The sequence below is a fragment of the Lolium perenne genome, chromosome 3 (assembly GCF_019359855.2).
Source record: "Lolium perenne isolate Kyuss_39 chromosome 3, Kyuss_2.0, whole genome shotgun sequence".
NCBI lineage: Eukaryota > Viridiplantae > Streptophyta > Magnoliopsida > Poales > Poaceae > Lolium > Lolium perenne.
The window spans coordinates 240,882,493-240,897,286 of NC_067246.2; the positions used below are offsets into that span (position 1 = coordinate 240,882,493).

Genomic DNA, 14,794 nt, shown 5'->3' on the forward strand with positions numbered 1-14,794 from the left:
GTAGTAGCTCCTCTTGAATCCGACAGCACGACGGCGTGGTGTCGGTGGCGGTGAAGAAGTCCGGCGGAGCTTCGCTAAGCTACGCGGGAGATATGGAGGAGGGGGGGGGGGGCGGCTAGGGTTTGGGAGGGGGTGGCCGGCCACTTCAATGGGGCGGCCAGCTTGTGGTCTTAGGGTGGTCGGCCCCCTCCCTTGGCCCCTCATTATATAGGTGGATCCCCAAGTGTTGGTGTCCAAGTCTTCGAATAAGACCCGAACCAAAACCTTCCATAAGAGGGGAAACCTAGCCCAATTAGGACTCCCACCAAAAGGTGGGATTTCCACCTCCCATGTGGGGGGGTGGCCGGCCCCCTATGGAGGAGTCCACTTGGGACTCCTCCCCATCCAGGGTTGGCCGGCCATGGAGGTGGAGTCCCATGTGGACTCCACCTTCCTTGGTGGTTTCTTCCGGACTTTTCTAGAACCTTCCATAGAACCTTCCGCGACATTTTATTTCACATAAAATGACATCCTATATATGAATCTTATTCTCCGGACCATTCCGGAACTCCTCGTGATGTCCGGGATCTCATCCGGGACTCCGAACAAATATTCGAACTCCATTCCATATTCAAGTACTACCATTTCAACATCCAACTTTAAGTGTGTCACCCTACGGTTCGTGAACTATGCGGACATGGTTGAGTACTCACTCTGACCAATAACCAATAGCGGGATCTGGAGATCCATAATGGCTCCCACATATTCAACGATGACTTTAGTGATCGAATGAACCATTCACATACATTACCAATTCCCTTTGTCTCGCGATATTTTACTTGTCCGAGGTTTGATCTTCGGTATCACTCTATACCTTGTTCAACTTCGTCTCCTGACAAGTACTCTTTACTCGTACCGTGGTATGTGGTCTCTTATGAACTCATTCATATGCTTGCAAGACATTAGACGACATTCCACCGAGAGGGCCCAGAGTATATCTATCCGTCATCGGGATGGACAAATCCCACTGTTGATCCATATGCCTCAACTCATACTTTCCGGATACTTAATCCCACCTTTATAGCCACCCATTTACGCAGTGGTGTTTGGTGTAATCAAAGTACCTTTCCGGTATAAGTGATTTACATGATCTCATGGTCATAAGGACTAGGTAACTATGTATCGAAAGCTTATAGCAAATAACTTAATGACGAGATCTTATGCTACGCTTAATTGGGTGTGTCAATTACATCATTCATATAATGATATAACCTTGTTATTAATAACATCCAATGTTCATGATTATGAAACTAATCATCCATTAATCAACAAGCTAGTTTAAGAGGCATACTAGGGACTTCTTGTTTGTCTACATATCACACATGTACTAATGTTTCGGTTAATACAATTCTAGCATGATATATAAACATTTATCATAAACATAAAGATATAAATAATAACCACTTTATTATTGCCTCTAGGGCATATCTCCTTCACCAACATCTACGAATCGGGCTGCTGAGTTCTGGCGCTAGGAGGAAAGAGGATAAGACGATTCTGAGGAAGAGAAAAATAGACGAAAGCTAGGTGGGGCGGACACGCCTAAACCGTTTATTTGCATAAGCGGTGGCAGTAGCCGTAATTTCAACAGCAAGTTGGGGTAATTCAAAAACGGACGAAAATTATGGGGAGAAACCTTCCTTCCTTTATTAGTAGGTATAGATAGATTAGGTATAGATATAGATATAGATGAGAGTTTTAAGGCTCATTGCGCTCCACGGCCCTGGATTCCTCGAGTGTTCCATCGCCTCCCGGCCCACCGCGGCCCAGCGACCGCTGTTCCGGCGAGTCCATAAACAAGCCCTAACACGCGCACGCGGCGTCAGCCCTTCGGGTACCTGGCGACGCTCGCGGGAGGGTTGTCCGTGGCAGCTGCGAAATCTGCAGGAAGCCGCGCGGTGCCGCGGCCGCGGCGAGGTCAGTCCCCCACCACCACCACCCGCCGCGTCTCCCCCTCCTCCTCCATCTCCGTCGCCCCGCTCGCTCTCCTCCCCCGGGTCCGACCTGCGCGTTGCCCCTCTCCTCCCATCGCCGGCCGGCAGCATCCGGCCACCAGCCTTTGGGTACCGCCCAATGAACTCTGCCGTACCGTCCCCGTTGGAGCTAGGGAGGATCTTTCCTCCCTAATCCCGTCGCGCGATGGCTCGATGCGCACCGATTTGCTCCGCGGGGCCGGCGCTCCCCGGCCGCGCGCCTCCACCGCTGTCCGCATTCGTGCCCCCGCCGGCCCGCCGCAAGTACTCTCCCCACTGACTATCCCGCTATCTGTTTGTGCACATGCGATTATTAAGTGCGAAACGCGGGGTTTCGTGTGCAGAACGGGGTATTCTGGTTGCTTTCGAGCTAGCTTTCTTCAATGCGAATTTATAATAGTTGCCGTTATTACTGCATTATGCAATTTTATTAAGTATGCTTTGCGTGAAAGGAGGTGGTTTACAAAGCTTGAGATCTGGATTGTTGGGGGGAGATAGAGTGAAATGCTCGGGATCTGCCTAATTTGATTAGTTAGCTTGGTGAGCAGTCGCATTAGGAGGTATTGGTTTACCTGCAATCTCAGATTGCATTTTCCGTGTTATACTCGCTGATACCTCATCTTATGAATGGTAGCTCCTCAATCCGATGCGATATTGTGGGATATGACATAAGCTGCACGGTACCAAGAACGAAGAAGAGATTATGTACGTGTTCTTGGTATGTTTTGGATGGTCGCCAAAGCTCACCTTACCAATTTTTTGGTCATGAAAACAAACTTGGTCTTTGTTTGGATAGTTTGCAATTTTTAGCCCACTTTGGTAGGGCAAGCTTGGGCTAGAACCTAACATACCCAAAGAAGCAAAAGAATAGAGACGAAACAATCATGGCAAGGGAGCAATTTTGGCGAAGCAGGCCGCAGATTTGTTGAGTGCGTGCGGCCTGAGAAGTACAAGAGATTTTGTCTGTGACACAACCCCCATAACACATATTAGGACTCTTGGATTCTTTCGGTAATACAAGAGTACTAATATACTACCAAAGATCAACCTTGCTTCTGACCATCAAGCGCCTCTAATTTCTTCCACCGTGCTTTCAATTGCTTGTGTCAGGCCACCCTCATGGTTTTATAGTCACTCAGATGCCGTCTTACATTACGACTAGAACTGTTTCCTCTTTTTTGTAATCACGTTCTCCAAATCCTGACGATATGACACATAAGAATGTGTATTGCATGGCCTTTTTATTCGCTCCTGCATCCCCTTGCTCTCTTTCTTGCCTCTTTTGACGAAATAAGTATTAGCTATACTTACTGTGAACTATAAGAGGAACAACATGTCCATCCGAAGCAAGTGCTTAGTAGATACATGCGAACAATTGGTTTTAACATTTTTATTATGCTGTTAATAATAGTTTTTGTGTATTTTCATTGTTGTAGGCCCCGTCACAGTTGGCTGGAAAAGCTTACTTGGTTATCTCTCCCTCTAGAAAGCAGTTGTCCAAGGCTTCCCGAGTCTCCCAGGAGTCCAGGACTGGCCTAGCAGTTTTTACAGCGGAGGTCCATCTGTGGTTATCGTTTATATGGATAAAACACCTGTTCTTGGTCTTCCTCACGACAATGGCAGAGTTCCAAATGATTCAACCCCTGCTCCTAGCAAGGGGAAAAGAGGAAGGAAAGGGTCCCAAAGTACAGAAAGTAAAAGTTATCCCTTGAGATCTGCACATAGTAGTGCCAGGGTGCTTCGGTCTACCTCAAAAAATGATAGTAAGACACCTATTGAGCCAGTCAGTCCCTTGAGATCTGCACATAGTAGTGCCAGGGTGCTTCGTTCTACCCCAGAAAACAAGAGGAAGACAGCTAAGAAGCCAGTAAAGCCGCTGAGATCCGCACGTAGTGGTGCCAGGGCGCTTCGCTCTACTTCAAAGAAGAACAGTAAGGCACCCAATGAGCCAGTAAGTGATAATACTGCTGTTCAGCCAACTGCCAAGAAAAGGAAAAGAGGCAGGCCCTCGAGTGCAGAAAGTCCCAAGAATGAGAATCAGTGCATCAAAATTCGTCAGCGAGTTAGATACGTTTTGAATCGGATGAACTACGAACAAAGTTTGATTCAAGCTTATGCTAGTGAAGGATGGAAAGGTCAAAGGTCAGTCTCTCTGAATCACTATATTTCACACTCCTTTTGAAGACTCAGTTCTTTGTTTGTTGGAACCTGGTTGTTGTACTTCTTAGAAGGATCAATTTAATTGGGCAAATTTCTGAAAGCATTAGCCAGGATACTGCGTGATAAAAAAACTTCAATTTGGTTTTTATGACAGGGGGATGCGGTGTGCATAAGAAAGTCATGTAATGTGTTGTTCATTTTGATTTATGCATTGAAGTTGGTATTTATGTATGTCTTTGATTCTTTCTATGCATTTTTAACATGTACACCCTCTTACGCTGGGTTTTCTAATACATGCATATGTAGTTCGGAAAAAATAAGACCTGAGAAGGAGCTTGAACGAGCCAAGGCGGAAATCTTGCGATGCAAGTTACGAATTCGGGAAGCTTTTCGTAATATGGATTCTCTACTGTCTGAGGGGAAGATCGATGAATCTTTATTTGATTCTGAGGGAGAAATATCTAGTGAAGATGTAGGCCTTCTTATTTTAATCTTGACATGTCTCATTTTTATACTCTCATGGCTGTCACTTTAATGCTGAGATATTCTGTTTCATCTTGCAGATTTTCTGTGCTATATGTGGTTCAAAGCATGTTACATTGAAAAATGATATCATTCTTTGCGATGGAGCCTGTGATAGAGGGTTCCACCAGAAGTGTTTAAACCCTCCTTTACTAGCAGAAGACAGTAATATTTTATTCCCTTTCACATTCTTGATATAGAAAGCATTATTCCCTACCTTGCTCATGTATTTAGTCGCATTTGTTACTAGTTCCTCCGGAGGATGAAGGATGGCTTTGCCCTGCATGTGATTGCAAGTTAGATTGTATAGATGTACTAAATGAACTCCAAGGGAGCAAACTTGATATTCATGACTCATGGGAGGTAAAACCTACAAACTACCCTGTTATAGCAAGTAATGACAGTCTTGTATCACTCTCGAGATAAACGAGACTGAATTATATTCTTGAATGAGACTACATTTTTTTCTCTGCAGAAAGTTTTTCCTGAGTCAGCTTCGCTTGCAAATGGTGCAAAGCAAATTGGTTCAGCTGATCTTCCATCAGATGATTCAGAGGACAATGATTATGACCCTACTTTAGCTGAAGGCAACATGGTAGATGAAAACAAGTCTTCTGCAGAGGATGGGGTTGAAGGATCAGATTCTGATGACTTGGATTTTATGACATCGTCTGATGATTCTGAACCTTCGACGAAGAAAAGCTCTAAATCAAAGAAGAAAACTGCAGTAGATGACCTTGGGTTGCCTTCTGAGGACTCGGAGGATGATGACTTTGATCCTGAAGGTCCAGATTCCAGCGAGGACCAAAAGACTAAAACAAACTCAGAGGACTCGGACTTCACATCTGATTCAGATGATTTCTGTGCTGAAATTTCTAAATCTTGTGGCAAGGATGAAGTTCTGGCACCTCCATTTTCAGACCAGACTGACGGAGTGGAAATTATGGAGGCAGAGCTAGAGCAAGACTTGGTGCTGCCGGCTTCAAGTAGGCGACAAGTTGGACGTTTGGATTACAAAACACTTTATGATGTATGTCTTCTCCTTGCATTTCTCCATGTCATAAATGTGTGTTTCTCATACTCGAATTCCTACTTTAAAGTCTTTTTTCTGTTTGTTTTTGTCATGCCGTTGGCAAGAAGAATTATGACCATGTGTACTCAGGAAATAACATAGTCATTCTATATGAGAAGTGTATTCATTAAACAAGATCAAACAATTTTAGACGCAAAATATCTTGTAATCTTATTCCTAGGTGAGCATAGATAACCTAGTCACACAATATCATAAGCTGATTTTCCCTTCATTCCAAATATAATTTTGTCATCAGTCAAAGTTTCCTAAGTTTCACCGAGTGTATAGAAATGTCAACATCAAGAATACCAAATCAATATCAATAGACCGACCATGAATTATGTTTTCATAGTATATTTCAATAGCTTACCCCAACTTGCTTCGGACAAAAGGCTGTTACTTTGTAGACTTTTGGCTTTTGACAAAACTTATATACCTTATATTTTGGAACAGATGGAGCATATAATAGTATATATTGTTACCCTACTGCATCTTGACTCTGATTGTTGCCTTATTCTGAATGATGCACGGCAGCACAGGTCATTTTGGCTCAGCTATGTTTTCTGTGCCTTATATTGAAACTATACATAATTACATACTTCCAGCCAAGCAATCAGTGTGTTGTTTGTGAAAAGCCACATAAGCAAAGAAATTACTGTTCTATCTGGCATGCATGGATCTTACTTGGTTTCTTTCCATTCATTTCATGTTGGAATCTAAAGGAGGCTTATGGAAAAGAAACCTCTGATCCAAGTGATGAAGAAGAGTGGTCTGGAAAAGGGAATTTAGAAGACAGTGATTCAGATTCACTTGATGGGTCACTTCGGCCTGCCAAAACATGCTCTTCTAAAAGAGGACGAGGCAGACCGCGGAATGTTGAACATACTCCAATGAGTGAAGAGCGCACTGAAGTGCTTCACTCTAATGGTAGCAATAGCATGGGCCGTAAAGGACATGGTCCTATTGTTCGTCAGGTATAGAATAACTGAACATGTACCTCTGCAGTTAAACCAGTTCTGAAGATTTAAACCAGTTGAATTGTTAGCATATTATATGTTTCATTGGCACTCCATTTCTTGTGCAGAAGCTTAAGGCGCATATCGAGAAAGATCCTTATCCTAGTCGCTCAACAAAAGAAAGTCTCGCACAAGAGCTAGGCCTGACACTCCATCAGGTTCAGACCACCGCTTTTCTTCCTCCCAACATGCATTTTTTGCTGCACTCAATTTGAATGTCAAGCTGTGTTCCTGTTGAGGTTGCCACTATATTTATCCTGCCTCACTAGAATTTCTGTTGACAGGTGACTAAATGGTTTGCCAGCACTCGTCATTACTCTAGAGTTGTTGCTTCCAAAAAGGAGAAGCAGCCAGAAAACCATACTGCTGAGAATAACGATAGAATGGCTGAAGATATACGACAGATAGAACCCAATGGCAGGGTATTGAAAAATCCAACTGTAGATGGAAATGGTAATGTTTCCGAGGACAGGATGGCACAAGATAATCCTCGTGAAGGTAAGAAAGAAGATGCTTCATTCAGACAAGATATCAGCTGTGAGCAGATGGTTGTGACTCCCACTGTTAACCAAAACCGCACTACCAACTCAAGAGAAGTTGGCTCGCCAAATCGTGTGCCTGGAGGAGACCAGTACAGTGGTAACTCGAGAAATGCAGAAAATACACCGTCCAGACAAGATGTTGGTTTGAATCAGACGCCTCTTACTCCTTCTGTGAACCAGAAATTCACTCCTGACACAAGCAATGTTGGCTCACCTGGTGTGTCTGGAGGAAAGAAGCGACGTGGCAGGCCAAGGACTGTGGGAAGCCCAAGAGGTAGGTCTGCTGAGAAAAGCATTCCTGGGCTAGAACATGTAGACGAGGCAAGGAGGAAGGCAATACTGAGGGAGCTGAGGAAGATGAAGACGGGCAGGTGAAACTCCCAGAATTATTTCAACTATTTCTTGATCCTTGGGTGGAATTCAAGTTTTGGATGCTACACAACAAGTGTGAACTCTAGAATGCTTCTGATCGGACGGGATAGGCACCCGGTCAAGACAACTGACAGGCATGTTGTTTTGAAGAAGCAGGGTCATATTTTCACGTTCATCTGTTTTTTTATAGAGCCTTGCTAAGCTTCCGTGCAGAATTTCTGATGGGGCACACCTGGAATGTGAAGTACTCAAGCCACAACCGCGGCTATTTTGAGTGTAACAATAGTCGGGTAACCCGTAGACTGTAGTGGGACATTAGAACTGTTGCTATTCTTGTATCACCCTGATCGGTAGACATGTTATGAAGCTGATGTCTGATGCGAACCGTCCCTTTGATGTATTGCCTCTTGTACTGTGATGAAGTTTGAGACGATGTCAATGACATTCTATTCGGGATTTGTGATCTTCATATCTGTCATTGTTTCCTCTAGTACCATCATGTCTCTGAATCTGCGGGTAGTTAAAGCGTAGGGCAGTAGGGCTTGTTCAGTTAATCACTTCTCCAAGGGGATTTTACCTTTGGCTTGCAAGGGATTTTTTCGAGAGCGCCCGTTTTTGCATGACATTTTTTATAGGAGATTAAGTTGTAATTTAGAAGTTCTTACCCGATCACCAAGGATACGAGAGAGCCCATGCTTTGGCTTGTTTGGTACTAGAGTTTTAGTGGAGATTAGCGGGGATAATTCGTTTTAAATTTTAAATACTTATTTATTATAAATGCATGTTTGGTGCTAGAGTATAAGCGAGTTTAATTCCCACTTATCTTCACTTTTCTCTAAATTTTAGTGTAATTTTTTTCAATCCTCAATACACTACCCCTACCCCTACCTAGTGGATTGGGGATGTGGTTTTGTAGGGATTGGGTGACAGCAGAGATTCATCCAATACTATGAAGTATTATCCCCACTAATTCCTACTAAAACCCTAGTACCAAACAAGATCTAATGGATTTAATCCCCGTCAAATCACTTCAGTAGAAATGTAATGAGATCAATGGCTTTTGTCTGAGGTTTGTGATCCGCAATTTCACTTCAGTAGAAATGTACAGTATGATTGTGCTTTCGGTTTATGCGATCAGTGGAGCTACCATCATATGTCTGAAACCTCTTTATCGAAAAAATCGTATCTGAAGACTAGGAGCGAGGAAGTGGAAGATGAACTGCGCAAATATAACCTGTATACCAAATATGGCCTGTATACCAAATATAGCCTGCACAGTTCTAAATGAGTTTGTCCAAATTAGCTTGCCGCCTTTTTGTTTGCGTCGTGGAAAAGAAATTGTCAGAGCAGAGGTATATTGCTTTGCGGTTCCTTCCTCGACAAGCTGGATGGGTGGGCCGGGCCGGGCCGTAAATCTCAGCGCGATCCTAGCAAGGAAAGAAAAGAAGAAAACTCAGATCGACACCGGCCCATCTCTTGCATAAATATCACGATCCCCCAAATCCCAAACGGCTCGCAATCCGGGGCCTCCTATACACCGACCGGGTCGGTGCGGACGCGGTGCCGCACACCCCCGACCCGACGGTTGTCTAGTGGGCCGGCCCATCAGGTAAGGTCATTTCTATTTTTCTTATTTTATTTCTTTTTTCTGTTTACATATTTTCCTTTTTTTTAAAAGAAGAATTTTTTTAATCCGTTTTTTAATCCGAAAGTTTAATTTTTTTTGTCTTTTTAATATAATTTTTTCGAAAAAATTAATTTTTAGAATATCTTTTTTCCAAAATTTGAATATTTTTTAGATTGATCATTTTTCAAAATTTGAACATTTTTTAGAATGAACATTTTTTCAAAAATTCGTTTTTCCCAAAATTTAAACATTTTTTCAAAAATGAACATATTTGAAATTTGAACATTTTTCGATTATGAACATTTTTTGGATACGAAAATTTTTTAGCTTTGAACATTTTTTGTTTTGAACACTTTTCAAATTTAAACGTTTTCAAATTTAAACTATTTTCAAATTTGAACTTTTCGGTTTTGAACAGAAATAAAAATAAACAGAAAACAAAAGGAAACAAAAAAGAAAACCAAAAAAATAAAAAATAAAAAACAGAAACAGAAACAGAAAACGGAAAAAAAAAGAAACAAAAGGTTAAAATGGGCCAGGCCCAATATCCGACCAGGGTGTGCGGTGCCTGGTAGGCACCGACCTGGTCGGTGTATAGGGTTTCCCCGCAATCCTGTCCTGTAACCCTTTTCCCACACCGCTCTCCCTCTCCGGCGGACGCATTTCAAATTCGAATCCGGTCTTCTCCGGTGCCACACCACCACACTGGCTCCGCCCCCACCCATGGCCACCAACGCCCTGCTGTCACCGGCGGCGGGCAGGACGCCGAACCCCAAGGCGACTCCCTCCCCGTCCGCGCGCCGCGCCGGCCCGGCCCCTGACGCGGCCACGGCCGCCGCCGCAGCCGCGACCTCGGACACCAAGGCGCGGTTCGAGGCCTACAACCGGCTGCAGGCGGCGGCGGTGGCGTTCGGGGAGAAGCTCCCGATTCCGGAGATAGTGGCCATCGGGGGCCAGTCCGACGGCAAGAGCTCGCTCCTCGAGGCGCTCCTCGGCTTCCGCTTCAACGTCCGCGAGGTCGAGATGGGCACCCGCCGCCCCCTCGTCCTCCAGATGGTCCACGACCCCGCCGCCCTCGAGCCCCGATGCCGCTTCCAGGTTCGTGCCCCCGCTCTTCCTCCTAGGGTTTTCCCCCTTCCTCCTCGCTCAGATCGGGTTCTAGCGACTCGCGAGCGAGTGGCTGAATCTAGTGTTGATTTGCGCAACGCGTCACAGGAGGAGGACTCGGAGGAGTACGGCCACCCGATGGTCCTGTCCTCGGCCATCGCCGACCTCATCAAGCAGCGCACCGAGTCGCACCTCCGGACCATCCAGGCCGCCGTCTCGCCCAAGCCCATCGTCATGCGGGCCGAGTACGCGCACTGCCCCAACCTCACCATCATCGACACCCCAGGCTTCGTGCTCAAGGTACGCACACGCGAATTCCTCACTCCTGCATCTCAGCACAGAGTAGTACCAGTTGTTTAGTCAGCTGTCTGACGGAATTGTTCGACTGTTGTTTGCTGTAGTCTAAGAAAGGTGAGCCGGAGAGGACGCCTCAGGAGATCCTCTCGATGGTGAAGACGCTAGCCAGCCCGCCCCACCGCCTCATTCTCTTCCTCCAGCAGAGCAGCGTCGAGTGGTGCTCCTCGCTCTGGCTGGATGCAATCAGAGAGATCGACCCCTCTTTCAGGCGCACCATGATAGTCATCTCCAAGTTTGACAACCGACTCAAGGTATGAAATGCCTGCAGAACAATCAGCACATTGTTATAAGCCCCAGTAGCATCTTCTTTGTGAACTGCGAAACTGAATTGGTACCCTGTCTAATAACATTGTCGATGGTTTTTCTCATTTCTAGGAATTTACTGAAAAATGGGAGGTGGACAGCTACTTGAGTGCGAGCGGTTACCTTGGTGACAACATCCACCCATTCTTTGTGGCTCTTCCGAAGGACCGAGGAACGGTCTCCAATGAGGAGTTCAGGCGGCAAATATGCCAGGTAGATATTGATGTGTTGAAGCACTTGCGTGATGGCGTGAAAGGGGGTTTCAATGAAGAGAAGTATGGTCCATACATCGGGTTCAGTCGCCTCAGGAAGTACCTGGAGTCCGAGCTTCAGAAGAGGTACAAAGAAGCTGCTCCAGCCACCCTGGCATTGTTAGAGCAGAGATGCTGTGATGTCTCGATTGATCTATCCAGACTGGACTCCAAGCTGCAAGCAACCTCTGATGTCTCTCAGCTGAGGAGATCAGCTATGCTTCATGCTGCTTCTATTTGCACTCATTTGGTATGCTGACAAGACACAATCTATCTTTGCATTCTAATTCTGTTGAGAAATATTGTAGTACTAGAACTAACTGGCACCATATTTCTCTATGAAAGCGCGCATTACTTGATGGAGCAGCTGATCCAGCCCCAGAGCTATGGGGTAAAACTACTGAAGAGGAACAAATGCACAGTGGTATTGGCAGCTGGCCTGGCATCAGTGTTCCTGTAAAACCTCCCAACTCCACTCTTAAGCTGTATGGCGGTGCAGCTTTTGAGAGGGCAATGCATGAATTCCGTTGTGCAACATACTCGATTGAGTGCCCACAGGTGTCAAGGGAGAAGGTACAGTTAAGTTTGCAGCTTTGTAGGTACAAAATTTTAAGGAAGTTGGCTGAAATTTCGATATTGATGTCATTAGGTTGCAAACATATTGCTTGCCCATGCTGGAAGAGGTGGGAGCAGTGGGGTGACTGAGGCAGCTGCTGAGATAGCACGTGCAGCTGCACGGTCGTGGCTTGCTCCTCTCACAGAAACTGCGTGTGATCGGCTTGCATTTGTCCTGCAAAGCCTATTTGACCTTGCAATGGAGCGCAGCCGCAATGATGATTCAAAATGTAAGCATTGGAATTTTATTTTGTGCTGGGTTTCATCTTCCTTGTAGCCATATTTAGCAATCCAGTTATTATTTTCATAGTGTTTTTAAGACAGGGAACTGCTAGTAGCATGTCTCAAATGTGGGTCATTAAGTGTCTGCATTCCTTAATTTTGCACACATGTATTTGGAGTTTTGCTATTGGTGTTGATCACTGCCCCCCACTCCAAATGTAAACTGTCAATCATTAGTGCCATTTACTGGTGACCTACTCTTTATATTGATGTTACTATGGATCATTGTATACATGTATCTTACTTTCTGAAGGCCTTAAGAATTAAAATTAAGATACCATAGCTTCAGTTTTATCTTTTGTCCACTTATTATTTTCATCATTTCACTGGAATTACAGCTAGAGCCATTGCGTACTCTAACAAGTCCTTTGAGTACATGATCAATTTGCTAAACTGTTCTCATACTTTCACGCTTTTGCCTAGCAGATCAAAATGTTGAAAATATGGATGGATATGTTGGCTTCCTTGCTGCTCTCCGGTGCTCCTATTATAAGTTCGTCAAGGATTTGTCCAAGCAATGCAAGCAGATAGTACGCCACCACCTTGATTCAGTTACGAGCCCCTACTCCCATATTTGTTATGAGAGCGACTTTCTTGGTGGTGCTGGGTCTGTAGCAAACACCCTTCACAGGTTTAACCAGTTCAATGGAGTTGCATCGTTTGACCTATCAGACAGTGGATCTGCACTAGAGGAAGGCCAGGAGAATGTACCACCAAAAGATCAGCAGCATATGACACCGCCTGCTAAAGCAAATGAGTCGAAGGACATTCTGAGAGAAAGCCAGCTGACAGTTCCTGAGACGCCTTCTCCTGATCTGCCAGGTGATATGCATGGTGGTAAGAAGAAAGACAACGGAAACATGAATGATGGCGGTGCAAGGAAAAGACATGCAAGGATGGCAGCATATGCAAACAGGAATCACCATAACAATATTACTGTTGGTGCTGATGATCTGGTCTCAAAAGCAGGGTCATCGTATTCCAGTATATGCTCAATATCTGCGCAGTATTTTTCCAAAATGCGTGAAGTCCTGATTGAAAGGAATGTTCCCTCTGCGTTGAACTCTGGATTCTTAACACCATGGTAAGATCTATAGCTATACTATACTCATAACACATGCATTCCTTTTCCTGCTAGTATAATCTGAAAGTGTACCATTACATGTATATTGTAATTGATGTCTTCAACCAACTGATCACATCCACAGACCCGCTTAGTAGTCAGGGGCTAAAAACTTCTCTGTTATTTTATTGTTTGTAACTAGATTAGCAAAAACTCAACGAGCAGTCTAAATTTACATGTACTTTGCATGCAAATTGTAATTGATGTGTTTAACCAACTGATGGCATCCACTTAGTCAGGGACTGGAAACTTGTCTGTTCTTTTAACGTTTGTAACTAGATTAGGAAAACTCACTGAACAGTCTAAATAACTAAGTTTGATCTCAAGAATAACCATCTGAATCACTACTATTAATTCAGTGATAGATATGGACTTAGTGTACATTTGCTGCCAGTGCATGTTGAATTACAGATTTGCTAGTTGGCATCAAATATGTCTCCTAAGTATGTGTGATGCTTTGATTATTTTCTAATCTTTTGCTCTATTGATGCATGGCAGCCGTGAAAGGTTGTTTCTAGCGCTTGGATTTGAGCTGTTTGCTGTAAATGACGACAAGTTCATGGACATGTTTGTGTCTCCTGGCGCAGTTGATTCCATCCAGAACGAGCGCCAGTCTCTGCTGAAGCGTCAAAAGATTTTGCTGTCCTGTTTGAGTGAGTTCAAGAACATCTCGCGGACTCTGTAATTGAGATCCTTCTGGTAATTCTTCCACCGGCATGTATTCATGAGCTTCAGGGGTATCCCTACAATGTTGTTGTTTTATTACCGTTGCAAATCCTCCTTACCCCTCATGCTTCTGTACCTTATCGCAAGCTATTCTTTCTGTTGTTTGTATGTCAAAGTTACTTATTGACAAGCTGTGTACCACTTAGCATTTGTTCAACATTGACATTATCCCTGTCAGATATTGGGGCTTATAAACTCGGTTACAAATTTGCAACTTGGAGATGATTTGAATGTGAATTATGTGATGATGTCGAATCTCATCAGTTGTGCCCAACTCCTGCATAACATGTATTCATATGATTTTAAGATACATCACAATTCGTATATCCATTTTTCTTACTCAGCATGTGGTCTGGTTGGACTGCTTCTCTTTTAAGGTTTAACTATGAGATACTAGTTGCGTAGTTGCGTATGAATGCAGTACTGAACCAATTCAACAGATTTGGTCACGAGTCAGATGTGCACCCAATAAATACAGTAGGCTGTTGTTGGTTGTAGTTTGATGACACCCTCCCTGTATCTTTCTGGTCATACTTTCAACTGCCACCTGCATGATGGCTGAGATCAGGCAATATCTTCTGCTTTCTTTCCCAGTTATCTTACATGCTTCCCATTTTCCTCTTTATTTAACAACTGGATTTCCTTGTAACTTAAGCATGTTTTCTGCCATAGTTCTAGTATTCTCTCGAGTAATAATTGAGTGTTAG

General features: G+C 44.2%; 2 protein-coding genes across 3 annotated transcripts; both read left to right on the plus strand.

Moving 5' to 3' along the window:
* The first annotated feature begins 1,822 nt into the window (after positions 1–1,822).
* Positions 1,823–8,165, plus strand: LOC127343847 (homeobox protein HAZ1). The gene is made up of 9 exons (XM_051370041.2): positions 1,823–1,956; positions 3,449–4,154; positions 4,479–4,644; positions 4,736–4,859; positions 4,945–5,057; positions 5,170–5,724; positions 6,489–6,740; positions 6,851–6,940; positions 7,067–8,165. Exons 2-9 carry the CDS (start codon positions 3,592–3,594, stop codon positions 7,697–7,699), a joined length of 2,496 nt encoding a protein of 831 aa, XP_051226001.1. The 5' UTR covers positions 1,823–1,956; positions 3,449–3,591; the 3' UTR covers positions 7,700–8,165.
* A 1,770-nt stretch (positions 8,166–9,935) lies between these two features.
* LOC127343846 (dynamin-related protein 5A) lies at positions 9,936–14,347 on the plus strand. Of its 2 annotated transcripts, XM_051370040.1 has the most exons (8): positions 9,936–10,421; positions 10,539–10,730; positions 10,832–11,038; positions 11,163–11,591; positions 11,687–11,914; positions 11,991–12,186; positions 12,665–13,322; positions 13,860–14,347. In XM_051370040.1, exons 1-8 carry the CDS (start codon positions 10,047–10,049, stop codon positions 14,044–14,046), a joined length of 2,472 nt encoding a protein of 823 aa, XP_051226000.1. In that variant the 5' UTR covers positions 9,936–10,046; the 3' UTR covers positions 14,047–14,347. The 2 variants fall into 2 exon arrangements, with proteins under 2 accessions (XP_051226000.1, XP_051225999.1); XM_051370039.1 differs by having other exon boundaries at positions 9,936–10,730.
* The last annotated feature ends 447 nt before the right edge of the window (positions 14,348–14,794 follow it).